The 19,885-nt window shown below is 47.1% G+C and overlaps 1 protein-coding gene across 4 annotated transcripts in view; it reads right to left on the bottom strand.

The window, feature by feature from the left end:
- FLI1 (Fli-1 proto-oncogene, ETS transcription factor) overlaps positions 1-19,885 on the bottom strand; it is a 124,014-nt gene that overhangs the window by 20,259 nt on the left and 83,870 nt on the right. For all 4 annotated transcript variants that reach the window (XM_032426440.1, XM_032426437.1, XM_032426438.1 and 1 more), the window contains 2 exons: positions 19,146-19,349; positions 10,655-10,720 (listed from right to left, as the gene is read on the bottom strand). In XM_032426440.1, coding sequence (XP_032282331.1) covers positions 10,655-10,720; positions 19,146-19,349 — 270 coding nt within the window. The remainder of the gene's footprint in view (positions 1-10,654; positions 10,721-19,145; positions 19,350-19,885) is intronic.

The following is a 19,885-nucleotide window of genomic DNA, read 5'->3' as shown; positions in this document are numbered from 1 at the left end:
CATGAGTACTGGGTGTGATATGCAACTGATGAATCACTGAACTCTACCTCTGAAACTAATAATACACTATATGCTAATTAACTGAATTTAAATTTAAGAAGATACATTAAAAAAAATTAAACTTACTGCAATCCTCATTGATTGACAGAGTGTTACTCAATATATCATTCCCTTTTCTAAATCTCTTCTCTTTTCCCCTTTATTCGTTTAAGTGTCATATCGAACATGAAAGAATGTGTAATGTTATATAGATGGTAAAGCATGATAATGAAGAGTGCATCTGTGAAACCACCTCACATGCTTCTGGGAATGCAAACACTGAGGATGCCGAGTCAGGTCCCTGATTTTTTGGACCTTAGCTGGAATCCATCAGTCTCATCTCATCCTCTCAGCAGCTAGGTGACATCAGCTGCCTGGAAGAAATGGGCCTTTCCGTGGGGTGACATAAGGACTAGAAGAAGCAAGTGTGGAGCCTTGTCCCCACCTGGCGGGCAGGACGCTGATGTCAAGGTCCCTGCTGGGCTTCCTACCAGCTTTGTGATGTGGGGTTAACCTCTCTGTGCCCCAGTTTTCTCATATGTGAAGTGAGAAATAACAATAGTGCCAACTAAATAAGGTTGCTTATTTAGTGTAAACGAGTGTAAACCAGAGTGTAAACGAAGTGTAAACGAGAAGCGAATAGAAAGTTCTGGGCGTGTGTCAGGCCTCAGTAAGTGCTGGCTCTTATCGTCATGGGGGAAGGCGCTAAGAAAGGAATGCAGGGTTGAAGTGAGCAGGAGGTCCATTTTCCCTGCGAAATTACCTTTCCTTGGCTTGGTGCTCCTCTGCCTGTCTTTGCAAGGGAACATGTAAGCAGAGGGCCCAGATCTGAAGGGCCCCCAAGGGGAATTTGAGCTGATCAAAAAAGGGTGAAGGGGAGCTATCATCTCATGACTGGAATCTGCTCCCGGCAAGCTCTTCCCTCTCCTCACGGATGGGATTGAGCACAGCTTCAGAGGATTCACCTTGGGGTCAGGCGCAGGGGAAATGAGAGGCAAGGGAGAAAGAAAAGGCAGGTTCCATGCTACCTCTGCAGCAGATGAAGCCAAAATATCGCTCTCATATTGGGAAACACCACAAACGGTTAGTTGTACAGTAAGCTCTTGGGGAATAATTGAAGGCACTTTGCCTATAATTTTTATCCATCGACCCAGTGGCCTTGTTGAAGACACAGTCCCCACCTCCAAGATGCTTCAAGTCTTGCAAGAGAAAAGACTATTATGACGGAATCTGTTGAATGCTAAATTGGGAAAACAGTGGGTACAAGCAAAGCACTGTGGGAATGGAGGGATGACCATATTGAAGAGATATTGTCTCACCCAGGCCTCAATGGTCGAGGCGCCTCTCTTCTCCGTTAAATACTCAAATACAACATGGCGGGTGTGGGGTCAGGGGAGATTTCAGAATGTGGCTTTCTAGGACATAGACTGGGCTGGGTGTGAGACAGGGAAGAAGGGTGTGTACCACTGGGCAAGCCTGTCATGTCCCTGCACCCTGAAGGACTGAGACTGTTCTGGGACTTGTGCCTGTGGATCCTGCCTAGCTGAACCTGGACAGCCTTCAAATACACACACACACACACACACACACACACACACATACACACACACACACACAGAAAGGCTGGCTTTTACCGCACAATCCCACCGTGCTGTGGTGGCAAAGTCAATTGATTTGAGTAAGTAGAGGAGACAAGAGTGAGAAGCACCCGCTTGGAACTCTAGAAGGTCACCCTAGTCGTGTGTGTCTGCCCTGTGCAACCCGGCGGGGGGTCCCATGGTTGACACCCATCCACCTCTGAACTCTCTCCTGCAGTGTGATGTATGATGGTCTCTTTCTCTAAAATAATCAATCAATCAATCAAACACAGACACCGAGGAGAATGATCATGGGAAGATATCTTTGCTTGAATACATTAAAAAAAAAAAACCCTCAAAGGAATAAAACATATAAAATTTGAATTATTCCTGTGACAGAGAAACTCCTTCAAATAAGGGAATGCAGTCCTTAACTGCAACTAAAGGAAAAAAAGAAATGTCCCAACAAAATTCCTCTGTACCTTCCTCCCACAAGGCAAGGGCACAATATTGAAAGTCGCTGGCCTCGTTATTCTGGAACAAATTTACACTTGTCTTAGGAAACAGGCTAAGTGTTTCCAATAATTTAGAGAAAGCATGTCCTAGTCGCTGTGTGTAACCCACACATGTGTGATAACAGCACACGCAGCACACCCACGGAAAAAAAATAACAGTGCTTTTACTTAAGAGAAAGGAAGGATAATGGTTACTTAGAAAGTGTCCCAGACAAGCTGTCAAATTGAATTCAGAGAGCTGGAGTCTGACTCCGGGACAGGGCTGGCTGGCTAAATTCCCTTGGGATTGGGGTTTCCTGCCTGCTACAGTTTGGAGACAACCATTCTTTGTTTCCCAGCTCACTCGCTCTCTCTCTCTCTCTCTCAATCTCCCTCTGCTGAACACACACACACACACACATACACACACACACAAAAACATGTAGCTCTCCAAAGAGGGTCAGATCGAAAGCAGACAAAACATTAACTCTGGAATTTCAAAGAAAAACAGTTTGAAAAAAATAAAATGGAGAGAGCAAGCTACTGTCTATTCTAGAATCATAAATCTTGCCCTTGGACCACAGAAACAGCACAAGCTCACACACACACACACACATTCAGCAATCACCCCTGCTTTGCTAAAAATGGATTAGGGGTATTTCATCATAAAGGAAAAACATAGAATGACAAAGTTCTTAACAGGCCCTCCTGTGAGGCCTTAATACCCTCAAATTTTAAGTGTATGTTAGTTGACACAGAGCCTGTTGGAACCATATAACCTGCTCCATAAGAGATGTTATTTACTCCCTAAAAATAACAGGAGATTACCTCACAGTATTACAGGCCTTTTCCTATGGGTACACATGTTCCAGACCAACCCCCTGTGTGCTACCCTGTCCAGGGCATGCCCACGCTCAACACCATGCTCACCCACCCTCCCGCAGAGACACCACACTCAGGATGCTGCCCAAAGCCCACCGTCCCCCAAATGCTGAACTCGAACACACATCACCCTCATTCACGACGCGACACACATCGTGCATAGCTTTAGGAATAAATATTCTGAACTCATCTCTGCTTTTTTTCCCATCGAAACAAAGTTTCTCAAGGCAGCTTTTAAATTATGGAAAACTTCAGAGGTATAGAAAAGCAGAGCGAAAAGTCTATGGAACCCCGGAGGGCCCTTTATCCTGCTTTAACAAGCATGGACTCATGGCCAATCTCATTTCAGCTCTACTCCCACCTACTCCCTCTCTTCGGCCCCCAATATTTTGAAGCAAATTCCTGGCTCTGGGTTCCTTTTCGGAGCTTCCTGTCCCACAGGGAGACCACCCAACCGGACTCTGTCTTTCAGTTTCACGTAAGCCACCAAGAGGCCACTCAGGGCTTCCCCCTCCCCACACCCCTATCATACACTGAGGCCTTGGTGCTTCCCCAAGGCATGCTCATATACCCCCAGAGAAGCTCACCTGGGCCCCTCCCCCAAATCCCAGCCTGAACCCTTCCGGCCCCCGCACTGTAGCCCCCACAGGTATGCGACAGAGCCAGACACACTGTCTGGTGTCTTTGGGGCTGACCACCTTCCCCTCGTCTCCATATCCACTCCCAGGACTACTATGCTCCATATCTCCAAAGGCCTCCTATCTTTCGCTCCAACCTCTAAAATTCAATCATAAAGGACACCCCAGAGAGGATGTAAAGGCAGGGGGAGTGTCAAGATTTGGTGCTATATTCCCCATACTCCAATATACAGTATTGAATGACTTACTGACCTTGTCTGTAGGATCTCTGATTATGAGCCCCTTGACGGCAGGTGCTGGTTGCACACCGGATTTCTGGGGCTCAGCCTAGTGTCCCGAACATGGTAGGTTCTTAATAAATGAAGACGTGATTGAATAGGGTGGAGGAAGGCATGAATCACAGAATTTTGGTCCATTCCTGACTAAGGTCCTGAGTGACTTCAGGCTCTGCCCCTTGCCACTCACTGTGTGGTCTTGGCCAGACCCAGTCTTCTCTGGCCTCACAGCTCTTCTGTCACATGAAAGGTTTGGCGGGGAGGACGTGCAACGTTAGCACTGAATGATTTTTCATCTCTCCATTACTCTCAGAGAACTTCTTGGATGTAGCATGTATTTTTCTGATTGACTATATGCAATTTCCTTTTATTCCTTAAGAGTTCCACGTGTATCTCCTTAATAAGATTTTAAGCAACTTGGATGTCCCACTGATGGTATTACCGTGCCATATGATGTAGTAAGGTATCCTTCTCAACGTTTGGCACAGTGTCAACCAATGGTCAACCCTCAAAACTATTCTCATTCTTTTGCAATAATACTAATTATTATAATTCATGGAGCTAACATATGGAGCATTTATTGGTGTGTGAGATACCATGCTAAGTGATTGGTGAGTACTATCTCAGCCCTGAAGGGGTGCTAAAAGTGTCCTCATTTTAGACAGGGGAAATTAATGCAGCAAAAGTAAGTGACTTGTCCAGGGTCATACAGTCTGAGTCCAGAGCTTGAGCTCCTAATCAATATGTTATAATGTTGAAATGAGAGATGAACACCTGCCTTGGGTAAATTCGGGGCACTAATTGAATAATTTAATTGATTTACATTTAAAATATCATTAGATGCTTGAATTAAATATGTTGAGAGGACGATGTGAGAAACAGTGTGGTGGGAGGAAAGAACCCAGAGACCTACGTGTGAGCCTGCTCTACCCTAGGACCTGGGGGGGGACTTCCCATGAACCCCTGTAATCTACAGAATGGGAATAATAATAATAATACCAGCCCTGCTGTCTCAGGGTGATGTTGTGAGGGCGCAAATGAGATAATGGATGTGCAAATGCTTGGCAAACAATAAAGGACTGCAGAAAAGGGGCCGTTGCTATGTGCGCGAAGGGGGTGGGGGGTGGAGGCTGCCATCTGGAAATCTCCTTGAGAGACACCCGGCTCTTGTTAGCATGATCTTCAGCGCCAGTTAGGCATTTCTCTACAAAGGACGTGGAAAGGTAGTTGCCCCCCCCCATACTTAGAGTGTAAGCAGACAGACTTTTTTTCCATTAGCCAAAGCAACTGCTAGAGATGGCTACTGCATAGGCAGACACCCCACCCGCACTCAGGTTTTGCATTCAGCAGCAGCTTCGGAAAGCCTTCCCTGGCTGGAGCAAACAGCTCAGGGCTACATAGGCCCTTGGCAGGTTTATGAGTTCCAGGAGTTAATAAACAAGGAGCTCAATATCCTCTGACTTTTGGAGAGTCTGAGGTATTTAAACAGATCCAGCATGAGGAGCTAAGGAAATGAGGGTTTAGGCATGCAAAGCAGCTCCAAAGGAGAGATGGGCTGATTATTGCTTGCTGATTGTCAGGCTGAGAGCACTGGGAGGCCCTAGGGTTTACCCCGGAAACAAGGTGGAGCTCTGACCTGCACCCCCAAACACACTCCAACTTCAGTGTGGAGGGCAGAGAGAACAGGTTTGGAAAGTCAGTGGTCCTGGCTCCGGGACTCATATGTACTTGGAAAGGCCACTTAACTTCCAGACCTCCAGTGTCCTATAAAATCGAGGTACCAGGGCACCTGGGTGGTGCAGTACGTTGGGCATCTGACTCTTGATTTTGGCTCAGGTCATGATCTCAGGGTTGGGGGATCGAGCCCTGCGTTGGGCTCAGGGCTGGGCTTGGAGTCCGCTTGGGATTCTCTCTCTCCTTCTCCCTCTGCCCCTCCCAAAATAAAATCAAGGTACCCATACCATGTCTACTATTTAGATACATATAATGAGGGCGTATACGAGAGGAATTTCTGAGATGTGAAGAGAGGTGCTAACGTAAACCTGTCAAATTCTGCGAAAATTACAACATCATCAATGACAATGATGAAAAGAACAAGTCATGATCACATGGTCCCTCCACTCAACCTGCACCTTCATTGGTGAACCAACAGGTTCTGCTCTTCCTCCACTAGGGGTCAGGAAAGGTCAAGATCACGGCCCAGTGTATCGCTAAGAAAACCTGGGGGTGCTCTGAGCTGGGTCTCCTTCTCCTTCCAGTTTGTGATTGCACTATAGCACAGGGCTTCTTGATTTTGGCTGCAGGTTATGAGAGTAACCTGGAGAGCTTCAAAAAAAATTCCCAATGTCCACGTGTCACTCCTAGCTATTCTGAACCAATTGGTCCTGTGCGGGGCCTGGGCATCAGTATTTAAATAAATTTTTTTAAAGATTTTATTTATTTGACAGAGAGAGTGAGAGCGAGAGAGAGAGAGCACAAGCAGGGGGAGAGGGAGAAACAGATTCCCCGCTGAGCAGAGAGCCCAATGCGGGGCTCAATCCCAGGACCCTGAGATCATGACCTGAGCCAAAGGCAGATGCTTAACCAACTCAGCCACCCAGGCTCCCCTTAAAATTTTTTAAAATTTAAATGTTTCATTTTTTTATTGTGATAAAACATCCCTAACAGAATTGACCATTTTGACTATTTCTTGGTGAGCATTTCAGTGGCATTAAGTACGTTCATTATGTAACTAACCCCCACCATCGGAACTTTTTCATCTTTTTCCAAAGTGAAACTCTGCACCCATTTAACGGCAACTGCCCATTCCCCTCCTCCCAGCCCGAGTAACCACCATTCTGTGACCTAAGATCTCTATGGATCTGCCTAATCGAGATGCCTCATAGGAGTGGAGCCATACATTTGTTCTAGGGCACCAGCATTTTTAAAAAGCTCTCCAAGTGATTCTCTGTGCAGTGCAGACCAGAAGGTAGTGCCAGGCAAGAGCTGTGTATGAATTCATCTTTGGGAACCGAGAACAGCACAGGGCGTAGATGGAGATGGTAGGGGGAAAACTGTGGGGAGCAGGGCAAAATAATGGGAAACATTTCAAGGCTCTGCTGAAACTACACTTAGGCCAGATATTGTCTGCATGGACATCCAGTGAGAAGGGACGAGCTGTACGTGTCAGGGAGACCATCTGGAGCAGGAAATTTTGAACCCTACATCCTGGGTTTGAGTCTTTGCTGTGCTGTTGAGTCAGCTGGGGGTGCTCTTCAGTGAACTGCTTAATGTTGCTGAATCTCACTCTATCTGCAAACTGGAGAGGATCTTAGCATCTCAGGGATGCTGCCAGGTCAAAAGCAGAGGCAAAGCATGTAAAAGTGTCTACGGTATTACAAAATCCTATCTAGACGAGAGTTGTAGCTGCTATTGTAAATGGGTCACAACTGCTTCCATCCTACTTTATTTTTTAAAGTGCGCTAGCCTTTGATAAGTAAAGGTCAAGAGAGCACCACTATTTTAACTGGGGCCAATCTGTGACTATAGAATACTTAATTTAAAGGGGCTTAAAGACTGTTATAAATTAATTTCTAAAATCAAGTCTTACTTCCTGGGCACAAATAACCCTTTGAGAGTGCAATCATTTTCAAGAGAAAAGCTGGAAGGGTGATTATGTCATTTTAAAGCAAAAAGGCATTCTAATTTGATAAGTGAATTGAAGAAGCACTAATAGACATCATCTCCTCAACTTCTTTCCTTTGTGCTTGATTGCAGCACCTGCCCTTTGTGAAGCACAACACACACACACACACACACACACACACACACACACACACACACACCTCTGGTGCTCTTGATGTGCTCTGGATTTGTTTGGGGCTATGTGTGTGTCTTATTCAAACAAGATGGAGCCAGGGTTAAACTGTGTCTTCTCTTTATTTTTCCATTTAATATTTTAAGTAATAAAGATAGCCATTAGAGAAAAAGCATGCACGCGGGAGAGAGAAAGAGAGAGAGAGAGAGGCAGGGAGAGAGAGGGATATGGGGAGGAGGGTGAAAAGGAAGGAGAGAGAAGCCTGATTAGCTTTGTCTTGCTAATGCACTTTGTTTTGTGGATGATGGGCCTTTCAGACAGATTCAGACCACCTCACAAGTGGGGAGGCAACACAGAAGCAAGACAGCTCAAGTGGAAAGCTTTACTGGGGACAAAAGATGCACCTGCAAGCACAGACTTAATGGTCTCTAGAGGCCAGGGCCGATGTTGGGAGATAAATGCCCCAGCACCACCTGAATGAGGTCCTGGCAGCGTGTGTTTGCCTGGATACTACAGTTAATTTATTTCCAAAGACGGTGGTTGCCCAGCAAGAGCGAGCTCTTCCTGCAATAAGCCTGAATAAGCCCAGTGGCATTACAAATGCACGGCCACCTGTATACAAAAGGGCCAAGGGAAGGAAATGGGGTGTGGTAGGTAGAGGCGAGAGGCTGAAAGCTAAGACCCCTGGAGGAGTAATGAGTTGCTTATCAATGCAGTTCAATTCAGACTTGCTTCTAAATGAAAATCTGTATTTTAAGCCCAATATCAGATATTCTCTCCTTGGCTCTGTCCCAGAGCCTCACTGGTCACCAGCCAGCTTTAGCCTGTAGAACTAAAGAAACTTTGAAGGATCCCCCTTCCTTCTCCTTTCCTCCCCTTCCCTTCCTCCATCCTTCCTTTCCTCTTGCCCGCTTCCTTCCAAGAACCAGATCCCTATCTGCAAATGAAATTAACTCGTAAGTACACCAGATCCAAACAGAGGGACCCTGAATGAAGGCAGAGCCCTCACCTGTGGCCCTAGGACCTCTCTTTAGAAGCCAAGAGCTCAAGAGTCAGGGCTTGACTCCTCCTGATTTAGTCCTTTTGTTTGACAGGAAACAAAGATTCAGGGCATGAAGTGATTTCCCCAAATGAAGCCAAAGGTGCCCTGACCTCCAGTCTAACGTCTGTCACTACAATATATTTCTTTCATGATAGACGTCTGCAACATGACATTAAACAGGTCAGCAAGTAAAATGTGGCTTGGATCATAGAATGGTCAATATAACTTTAGTTTTCATGGCAAAATCCAAAAAATCTGATTTGGAAAGGAAAAACGGTAGCATAAATAGGACTGGTCCTGGGTGGGGCGGGGGGCGGGGGAGAGGAAGCAAACGAAACCACAAAAGTTTAAAAGCAGATTCACCATGTCGTATATTCCTTCCCCCACATTTTCTGGTCATCGTCTGATTAGAAATTGCTAACAGTGAACACAAAGTCCTGTGTAATCAATGGTGTGACCACGGCCAAGACACCCAGGCATTTTGGGTCTGCTTCCTCCATAACCCGTGAGGATTCTTAATCAAATGGTCTCTAAGGCTCTTCCCTTAGAAGAGCTTGAAGTTTCTCTGAAAGATTATGCTGTGCTCTACCACATGGTACCCGTATGGAGAACTTCTGCCCTCATTCATTCTCTATTAGAGCAGATGGACATTAAAGAAAAAGTAGTAAAGTAGGGAGCCAAGGAAGAGAGCATGCCTGCCATACTCCTATTCGTTCTTCAAGCCTCCACTCAAAATTCCCCTCCTCCGTGGATTTTCTTTTGCCTTGGGCAGATTTTTTTCACTTAACATTTTTTCTCCCTTAAACCAGGTACCAAGAATTATTCACTTGTTTAAATGCCTGGGATCTAACACAGTATCTGGAGCAATAAAACCTCACAATGTTCCATAAATAAGATGCTGAGAAATGCTATTATAGTAAAATACTCACTAGCAAAAAATCATTTGTTGAGGTTGTTTTCTGTCTCTCTCAACCAAACCAAACCAAACCAACTAGACCAAATCCCCAAATCACCACTTTAAAAATGACTTGGCATTGCTAAAATTTGTGAGGGGGAAAAAAAAAACGCTTAAAATGTGGCATTGCAAGAATCCTTAAAAAATCTTCATTTCATTATCTTCAGTGGAGGAAAGCCCTGACTTACAGCTCTGAAAGGGAGCAGTGAGCTGAGAGCAACCCCTTTTATTCCATGGTGTAACAACTTCAAGTCCTATCTTTTATATGATTACAAGATATTTAAAAACCTTGCTCTGTTTTTGCAGCTAGAGCAAGTGGGATAAGCTTTGGTTTCTTGCCTTGTATGCTAGAAAAAACAAGAGATTTGGTGCTTGAAAATTAACAGAGGGAAACCTCAATAAATTCAGTTGAGAGGCCAGAAAGGGGAACCCAGAGGAGGGTCACTACCACTCAAATGCCAGCTGCAGGAAGAACTGTCAATTACAGACTTCAACAGATGTGTCAATTACCTACCACAACAGAGGACTCTCCAGCAGGAAAGAATCATGAATTACAGGCCCCCAACAGGGAAAGATGTACCTTGCATCTGTCCTATAAGAAATCCACTACCCCTGCATCTCAGCCAATGAGACAAGCCAGCACCCTGAGCTCTTAAACTTTTCTCCAGTGGACTTCCATTCAAACAACTCCTCCCAACTTCCTCCATCTCCTCCATAAAATGATGTTCCTCTCCTTTGTTTGCTGGGCTTACCTATGGTTTTGCCATAGCTTGTTTATCCAGAATTCCTATTCTTTGTTATTTCCAAATAAACCCATTTTTTTCCTCGTAAAATAACCACCTGTTCTATTTTTATGGTTAATGGTGCACAGAGTTGGGGTTGCCCGAACCAGTTGTAACAGCACGAAATGGTGCCAAGCCTGGGATTGAAGAAAATGCATGAGAGAACAGACTCACCTTCTTTGACACTCAGTCGTGAGGATTGGTCTGTGTGGGAGGTTGTGTTATAGGCCAGCAGTGAACCTGCAAGGCAAAGCAGAAGCCGGTTATAACAAGATGTTCTTCTGAGATCAAAGGTAGAAGATGGGATGAGAAAGGATGGGGGGGTAGGGAAGAGGGACAGATGGCTCCTTGAGAGAAAGAAAGAGTTACTGGAATCCATCTTGGGGGGAATGTACTGGATTCCTGGAGTTCCCGTCAGAGTAAGTTAGGGCAGAATACTTGCGGGTGGGACACACACAGCCCTGCCCCCAGCAGCCACGTTTACGATTCCGAAGTTCTTGGACATCCACACCATGTCATGCAGGAGCAAGGACGGGGAGTCTCGCTCTGTGACCATGGGTGAGTCTAGATCTTGATTTCTTCAGCCGAAAAATGAAGGAGTTAAACTACAGCCCGAGTTGGTGAGCTTTTCTTATAAAGACCAGATAGTAAATATTTTAGGCTTTGTGGGTTAAATACAGTTTCTGTTGCACATTCTTCTTTGTTTTTGTTTTGTTTTGTCCGTGGGCCAGAGTTGGCCAGATTCGGGCAGGTTTGGCCTGCAGTTTGTAGTTCTACCACACCCTGGAGGAGAAGCTACGCAATTCCGGCCTGCTAGGATACCCTGTGGGTTCACGGGCAGGTCCTTTTACTGGTGGGTGAGGTGCTTGGATATTATTCGCTGTCGGTGGAGGGGAGTGTTGGGAAGGGGCAGGGGTGGCCGGAGTTCCAGTAGCAACTCTTGGCCTTCCTCTGCAAACGTCTAAGAGAATACAACTGAATGTGAGGCATGCTACACTGAATTTTCTGTCATCCCAGAAGGCTGCTGTGCAGTCTCTTAAAATTAAACTTGAAGGCGTAACTACTTATTCCACGCCCTAGTCTAGGCATTTTCAGGGATGATAGTTTTTTTTCTGCTGCATGTAAAAATTCCCCCTTGCCCCTAAAACTAAGCTCGTTCCTTAGTTTCAAAAGAATTCAGGAATTTTGTTTTATAAAACGTAGGCATTTTTGCAGTTCTCCTTGAGGTTCTCCGGAAGCGGGGGGGACCTCTGAAGGGCTTTCAAAGACCAGGGCTGGAATATGCTTTTACAGCACACGTGATAAGCCTGCCAGAGGTGCTTGAGGCTGGGGAAGTCTTTGAAAATTTTCCCTTCTCTCTGCAGACGGGTGGCTGACTTGGGTGCCAGGGCTGAGGACAGGGGATGGGCTGTCAGACGCTCCTATTTTTAGTCTCCAGTCATGGCAGGGACGCCGGAGCGGAGCTGCTTGCTGCCTCACCCAGCTGTGGGCGTTTGGTTGTGTGCCTCAGAGAAAATGTGTCCCTTCCAGGCCAGGCAACGAGGAAGGGAATTGTATAAGAATCCCCCAACTGCCCGGCACTGATGACTTCTGGCTTGGGCGACTGTCACTGCTAGCCCCGAGAAGGGCTCCAAACAAAAAAGAGGAGGGGTGGAGGTGGTATTGAGACCAAATACGCCAAAGCATGGACACATGCAGACTGTTTTAGAAATGAGCCAGTCTTGGGCGCCTGGGTGGCTCAGATGGTTAAGCATCTGCCTTCGGCTCAGGTCATGATCCCAGGGTCTTGGGATCGAGCCCCACATCGCATCGGGCTCTCTACTCAGTTGGGAGCCGGCTTCTCTGTCTCCCTCCACCCCTCCCCCCTGCTCTGTTCTCTCTCAAATAAATAAAATCTTAAAAAAAATAGACACGAGACAGTCACGTGCATGTAATATCCCGAAAACCAGATGCATTTGGTTAGTCCAGTCTCAAAAATACCAAGGACCAAGTGAAGCCGGGACAACCTTATTTCATTATAGTTATTATGCAAATGAGAGTTGAAAGTTAGACCTGCCTCTTACCACTGACTAGCTTTGTGACCTCCATCAATTTACCTAATCTCGCTAAGCCCCAGGCTCCTTATATACAAAATGGGCTAATAATAACATCCACTTAACACGGTTGTTGCGAGGATTGAATAAAATAATACGTGTCAAGTGCTCAAAAAAGATCTTGGTTGCTAGTGAGTATGCAGTAAATGCTAGCTGTTATCATTACTATTTTTACATCCTATCTCCCACAGACGCCACAATGACATACAATAAACCCTTTATAAAAGAGCTTGCTGAGCGTTCGTCGTGTCCTCTGGACCTGGAGTTATGAATGGGTTCTGCTGCAATAAGAAATAATCCTCCATGACTGGAAGGAGGTTAAGAAATAGAACCAAACGTTCCAAGGGAATAGAAAAATAAAAGTCTCAGCAGTAAGACCAAGAATGTCTGCCTCTCTGTCCCTGACATTCTCTCCCTCAGGCTGAAACCTCACGGCTGGAGCAAATAAAGAAAAATGATGGTCTCAGAGGAGCAAACTGCCTGAGTCATTAGTGCAGATTTAGCTGAGAGCACGAAGCTTAGATAAACCACATTTATTAAATTTTCCCCTTGCTGAAAGTTCTTCTTTGGGCACATATGAATTCCACAGGAAACTCCCAGAAAGCCAAGAGAAAGGGTCGTTTGACCCCTGCAAAGCTTGCATGAAATACATATTTCATGGTAACCTAGGAAAAGGATTTCGCCCTGAAGACCGTTTTTGGTTCAAGTTTCACTCCTGGAAGGAGGGGCTGGTTAGGAGCATCTGGCCTCCTTCCCAAGGGACCAACATCCCCTTCTCTTCTCCGAGTTTTATTTGACAAGTTCTTCAGGCTAACAGAGGATGGCACAGCACACGCTTTTCTTACGGGAATTTGTTCTGATACAAGAAGGTCCTTCCTGGAGTCTGGCCTCCCACTCGGTGGCTCTGGATTTTCTTCTCCCGCTTTCAGGCTCCTTCTGTGCGGGGCTAATGTGAATCCTAATCTTCCCTGACACCATCCTGTCCGAGCGAACAGGCTGTGATGGGCAGAGGGAAGCCAACACTCCTGAATGCAGGAAGCACCAGACGCTTTATATCTAGTCTCTCACTTAATCCTTACCCGAGCCCTGTGAAACCAGTATCATGTGCTTCTCCTTTTACAAATGAGAACATCAGCATTCAGAGAAGTCAAGTAATCTGCTCAGGGTCACACAGCCAGAAAGCCCAGGAAGCAAGATTCCCATTCTTGTCTATCTGCAAAACCTGTTCTCGGTCTAGCAGACCCTGCGGTCCTCAGGCTAAATCTAAGAAACAGACAAAACTCACGTATGGTGTTGGGAATCAAGACAGTGGTTACCTTTGGGGAGGAAGAAGGGGAGGTGACGGAGAAAGGGTACAAGGGGGCTTCTGATCTCTTCCTTGACCTTGACCTGGGGGTGCTCATACAAGGGAATGGATTCCCTTTGTGATAGTTTCTTGGGTTGTGCATTTATGATTCTTGCTTGACTCTGTATACTTCCATTAAAATGTGTATTTATTTGCTTATTTACTGTTATTAATGTATGCATGCAGGGATATATATATATATACACACACACTAGTGTATATATACATATGTGTATATATATATACACATATACATACAGATACGGGTATGTACATATACACATACATATATGTGTGTCTGTATATGTATTTATCTGCTAATTTGGGGCCCTGAAAAGCACGAAGTGGCCGCTGCTGAGAATGGAGTGCCCCCCCAACAAGTTGAAAGCATAAGGAAAAAATAATTTTCCATTTTGGAGTCCATCCGTCACGGGATATTGTATTAGGGATCTGAAAGAAGATGGAAATGAAGAGTGAAGCTCTGCAGGTGTGAAGCAGAGCCCCAACAATGGGGCTTTCTTCAGCTCTCCAGTCCCCCAGCCTAACCTGCTCTTCATCTGGGACACCTGGAGCAGGGGAGACAAGGGTCTGGCCCATGCCAAAGCCTTTGTCTCCTGCCCCGCAGCCTATTACTGTGGGTCTCCCTTTCTCTGGGCTGCAGTGAGCAGCGGTGGGGGTCGGGGGTGGGGTGGGGGGGGTGGGAGGAGGGAGCAGGGAAATAAGGCTCTATGTTCCAACCATAGACCCGGCTGACTACAGAGTCCAGGGGAAATCTGGCCTTTTGTTGTGCCCAGATCCTGTGCTCTTTTACTGGTCAGACCCTGGCCTGGAAGGGATAATACCTCACCAGCTTAATTGCCAGGACCCATCACCTTTGCCCGGCCCTCTGAGGCTGCCGGGGGGAATGCCACAGAATGCAAAATGTGTTTTCCATTAAGTTTAAATTAAAAATGGGAATCAAGATAGATACCTTTTCTGTAGTCTCCCTGTCACGCAATATATTTCTTTCTCTGGTGCCACCACAATTGAAAAACACAGGGTCTTAGTATTTTTCACAGGTCAGACTCAGAAACACTCATGGAGCACAACTTTTTGTAAAATGAAAAAAGACTCTTCTTCCTTCTGCCTCTGGATGCTCCAAGCCCAGGACCTTCTGGGTTCCCAGAAACCCCAAACTACCCCCCCCCCAAGAATGAACTGCCAATCCGGACAGCTGTCACTTCCTCTGGGGTCCGGCCCCACTGTGCCTTGTGATGGCCCAATCTCACTTCCCTCAGCCCTCCGACGGTAAATACGGCTCCTGCCAACCAGGGTGTGCCCGACAGAGATACTGGCCGGGCCGCCGGTCAGCTCCAGGGTGTGGGGCGGTGCCGGGAAGAGAGAAGGACAGGGTTAGTGTGGTGATAGGTTTGGCTTTAATCTGCCTCATTCCAGGAGGCCACGGGGAAGTTTCGGAAAGCTTTTATCTCTTGGTACAAATGAACACAGAACATGCTGTGGGGAAAGTGGCCTGGCCCTCCACAGGAAAGCCCCAGGGGACAGAAGGGAGCTTAGCTTGAGGTCTGTCTCGGGTCCTCTCACGTCCGAGCATGAGGCTGTGGGCCTGGCTGCAGACTGGGACTTAAGAGGCCTGGGTCTTAGCTACCAGGCTGCTCTCCACTGGCTGTGTATGCCTTTGAACCAGTTTCTAAAGCCCTCCAGACCTCAGTTGCTTTGGCTTTAAAATGGGGATTAGACATGGTTGTCCACGTGGTGTCCACAAGGGGGCGTCCTGCCCATTTGCTGTGAATGCACGCCTGAGCTCTGGTGTCCCTGGGAGACTCCAGAATCATCCCAAGTACTATGGGCATCCTCCCTGGGCCCCGCCCTCACCAACCTCCTCCAGGGTGGGTGAAGTTACAAAGGGCGGGTGTAGATGGTATGGCCATTCTATCTGGGACTGCTGAAAAGCCAAGGTACGGAGCATAGGCACCTCCAAGGGGGGCAGATAAATCCTAGCATGTCAGGCCATTGAGACAGGGCATTGGGGCACCCAGGACATTGCTATTTTTTCTCCTCCCTGGAAAATAACATTTTAAAATTTAAGTTTGCTATTTAACATTTAAAGGTAGCGCTCGCCTCCAAGGCAACCCAAATCAATACTCAAGCACCGTTTGTGAAAGTGTGAATTGGATGCCCGAGCTTCTTATCCTACAAGGTTTCCCTTTTTTCTACGGAAGTCCAGAAAGATCAGATACTCTGGAGGGACGAGAGGGCCTCCAATGTTCTTCCGTTGACTTTCCTTAGCCCTAAGCACCTCCTCCAACTGTGTCGAGGAACTCAGCTCTTTTCTTTTCACCTCTTGCCAAAGTGGACGTGTTTGAACCCCAACCCCCTCCTCGACAAAAGGACAGATGACAAAGCACAAGGAATTAGCACCCCTTTCCCCTGCCTCAACTCAGCTGCCCCAGCCTCTGTCCCCAAAGCACTGGCCTCCCTGCCTCAGCACAAAACATCCGCTGGAAGTAAGTCTGGAAAAACAATAAAGTGTTTGAAGGCAGGGAGTTCCCATCCTGAGAGCAGACAGCCCCCAGGCACATGGCCTGTGGGCAGGGGTCTCAGCTGGCTAACTACCACCCAACACAGAGGGTCCCAGAGGCTACCATGCGAAGCTAGACACCAGTTGAAAAGAAGCATGAATCAAGTTTTTTTTTTTTTTTCCCATGAAAGTGGATCATTTTAAGTCTAGGTTCCTCAAAAGGCCTTTAGACTATGACAGTACTGTGCTGGGGCACGTTTTTTCTTGAACCTTTGCACAGGATTTTAATTTTTGCCTCTGCAGGCAAACATGGTTTTTATATCAACGCTCTCGGAGCACTTTATATTCAGCTGTTTCGTTCAACATTGTATCACATATGTACTTTGTTCCATCTCCTCTCCACCCTGGAAATTTGCTCCACTAATTAGCTCCTCTCTGGAAACTTCATATTTTTATTGCTTTGGGGCTTCTTCCTCAATATCTACAAATATTTTTAAAAAAAGAAAGAAGGAAAGCTGCAGCAACGCATACTTTTTCTTGCCCTGTTGCGTGTACCCCCGAAACACCAATCCTCCGGCCTCCACTGCTTCGCCACCTGCTCACTCCTTTGCCCTTTAGTCACCTGTGTCCCTCCGTCATGGTTACACGGACACCCCTATCAAATGACTAGGCCTTTGGGGCAGGTTCTGGTCTCACTTCAGGGTCTGTGGCTTGGGTTCTTCGGTGGTAGGAAATCCTAGCTGGGACTTGAGGGGTTAATGGACCTGCCAGAAAGCAGGCCTGGGAAATCACATGGCATGAATGCCTCTCCTGCACGTCAAGTCAGAATGTGCTCGAACATCTCCCCAACAAAGGTATCTGCCATGGAGCCCCAAACCACTGGTCCCTTAAAGTGTTCGGACATGCTGTCCCTGGTGCTGCTGGCCCTCTCTTCTCCCACAAAGGAAGTAAAGGGGCCAGTGATTCTGGACCACTGATGCCTGAAGAAGCCGAAAAGCAGGCTTCATGGGCGTTCTTGCTCTGCCGGTCTCTGCTTCTCTCGCCCAGCTTCTGTCGCTCACTCCCACCCCCGGCCCTGCCTGGCTAGCATCGTGGCAGGACTCTGTGCAAAGAATCTTTTTAAAAAAAATTCCGTAAAAACGTGAAAGCTGAGAAATACCGATCATTAGAAAATGTTAATTCTCCAAAGCTCAGGAAAAACTGGGTAGAGAATCGCCCCCTTTTCTGAACTTGTTGTTTCTTGGGCTGACCTCATGTTGCAGCAAGACTCAGACATGAGGTAACTGCTCTGGTGTTAACATATACTGCATCATCCACACTCTCTCACTGGCTACCAGACGCCTCGGAGAGGTGACCAGAGAGCCCGGAGGCGCCAGTGGAAACTTCCAAAGGCATTTTTAAAATTTTTAAATTTTATAACCAGCGTGTGTTTCTCCCACATCATGCACCGTTGTAGAATGAGGCAGAAGGTTACAGAGACGGTGACTCTGAAGACCCACTGAAAGATGGGGAGCGAAAGAAGAACTAACCAACCTGGAGCCCAGGAGGCCAGGAAAGCAGCCTGTAGGCAGTATTCAAAGATCTTGGCTTGGAAAGCGCTTGAAAATCATCACGCTCCTTCATTCCAAAGCTTAACTCCTGCAAGATGCCAGGCAGCCTCGGCTACGGACAGCATCCTGATGTTGCCCGTCTCTCCCTGCTCAGGGCTGTTACAAAGCTTCCTTGTAGAAAGAGCCCACATCTGTCTTCCTGCAGCTTCAACTCCCTGATCTCAGTCCGATCTTTTCTGGCCACAGACAAATCCTTCAATACTTGGGGTCATTGATATACCACTGGGCCTGGATCTCTGGTGAAGCGTTGGGGCTGAGGTTATTAGCATGCCTGAAACAATTCTGTTCCTATCTCTGTGTATGTTTAAGACCAAATGAAATTCACATGAAATTGATGGGAGCTTGGTGCCTGAGAACTCTCATACTGGATAAATCTTTTGAGCGATGACATATTTTCTTTCATAAAATCTTGTCCGAAGCTCTTTTCCTTCTTGCTGTGCCAGAAGAAAGTGTCCCAGAGACCCTCCCACGCCCAGAACCTCTGCTGTGCTCCCTGTTTGGCTAGCAAGGGTGTGTAGCTAGCAGCCGGCAAAGGTGGGGTTCGGGTGCGCCAGAGTGACCCCAAGAATAAGAGGAAGTTAATGTGTAAATTTTCAAAACCTTAAATCCTAAATCCATGGATCTAGAGTTTACTGGAGGAACTTTAAATCATTGGGCAGGAAAATCCCAGCCAGGGTATCCATCTATTTATAATTACAGGGCAAGGCAGTTTCTGGAAAGGGATTCTCATGGAAACAGAATGACTACACTCTGGCAGACCCCACTGGGTCACAGCTCCCTACTTTTTCTCCATTCCTTACTGTGTTTCCCTTGACACTACAGGACTGGGTCAGCCCCCTTGCAGAATCTGTAGGAGCCAAAGTGACCGTGGCAACCTCACAGGCCCGGAGGTGGGTCTCCTGCAGCACCTGCCCAGCCTAACCTGACTGTGGGGGGTGGGGGGGGGAGGAACCAGTTTCCTCTTCCTGGATTGGCTGCATGGGAAATCAGTCTTCATTTGGGGCAGGCCTTGCAGAGTCTTCTCCCAGCCCTGGGGACTTGGGTTCCACGCGCGCAGCACAGCGGGGCTCCCCGGCCCACACACAGACAGGACACTTACTTTCCCTGAGATAACTGAGATGTGACAGCAGCACTTCGGTGTTGTAGAGGGAGGTGGCTCGGAGGAAGTCCTCCTTGCTCATTTTACACAGTTCCTTGCCATCCATGTTTTGGAAAAAGGACGTGTCGATCTCCATCAAGCCATACTCCTTTATCGCCCACTCCAGCCACTGCCGTACGTGCTCCTGAGTCCACAGCGTGGGGTCTGCAGGGGAGACGACCTGTTAGCAAGGGCTTGGCCGGCCAGGAACCCCTCCCCTTCACGAAGGCTGGGTAGACCCTCTCTCTCCCCCTCCCTCCCTCTCCTCCTCCCCCCTGCACCTGTCTGGCTCCCTCTCCCCCTCTGTCCCCCAGTGGGAAAGTGGGTTCCCTCCCAGATGGTTCCCTCCTAGAACTCCCATCTGGGAGTTCTGGCACATCTGGCACTGCCTGAACCACTCAGCCCCCTGGGGAGGTTCTTAGATGTCTCCCGAGGCATCCTGACAGAACATTCTCTCTAAAGTTTTTAGAGGGCAATTAAAACCTTTGCCTGAGAAATGGTGGCATCAAAATGAAAGTATACACAGTTGCATGGACCCAGGGACCAAAGGCTCTGGAAAGGGAAACCATCTGTGTCTTAAGAACATTAGTGATTTCACGGAAGAACACGGATCTCTCCGATGGCTACAGTAAAGATCGCATATGTATACACTTTTACTGCAATTTCATCTGTATAGTTGGAAAACCCAGTGGTGTTAGCAT

This window comes from Phoca vitulina, unplaced genomic scaffold (assembly GCF_004348235.1).
Source record: "Phoca vitulina isolate PV1807 unplaced genomic scaffold, GSC_HSeal_1.0 scaffold34, whole genome shotgun sequence".
In the NCBI taxonomy this organism is placed as follows: Eukaryota; Metazoa; Chordata; class Mammalia; order Carnivora; family Phocidae; genus Phoca; species Phoca vitulina.
The sequence above is the reverse complement of the archived record's forward strand: the minus strand, read 5'-3'. Positions and strand labels throughout refer to the sequence as shown.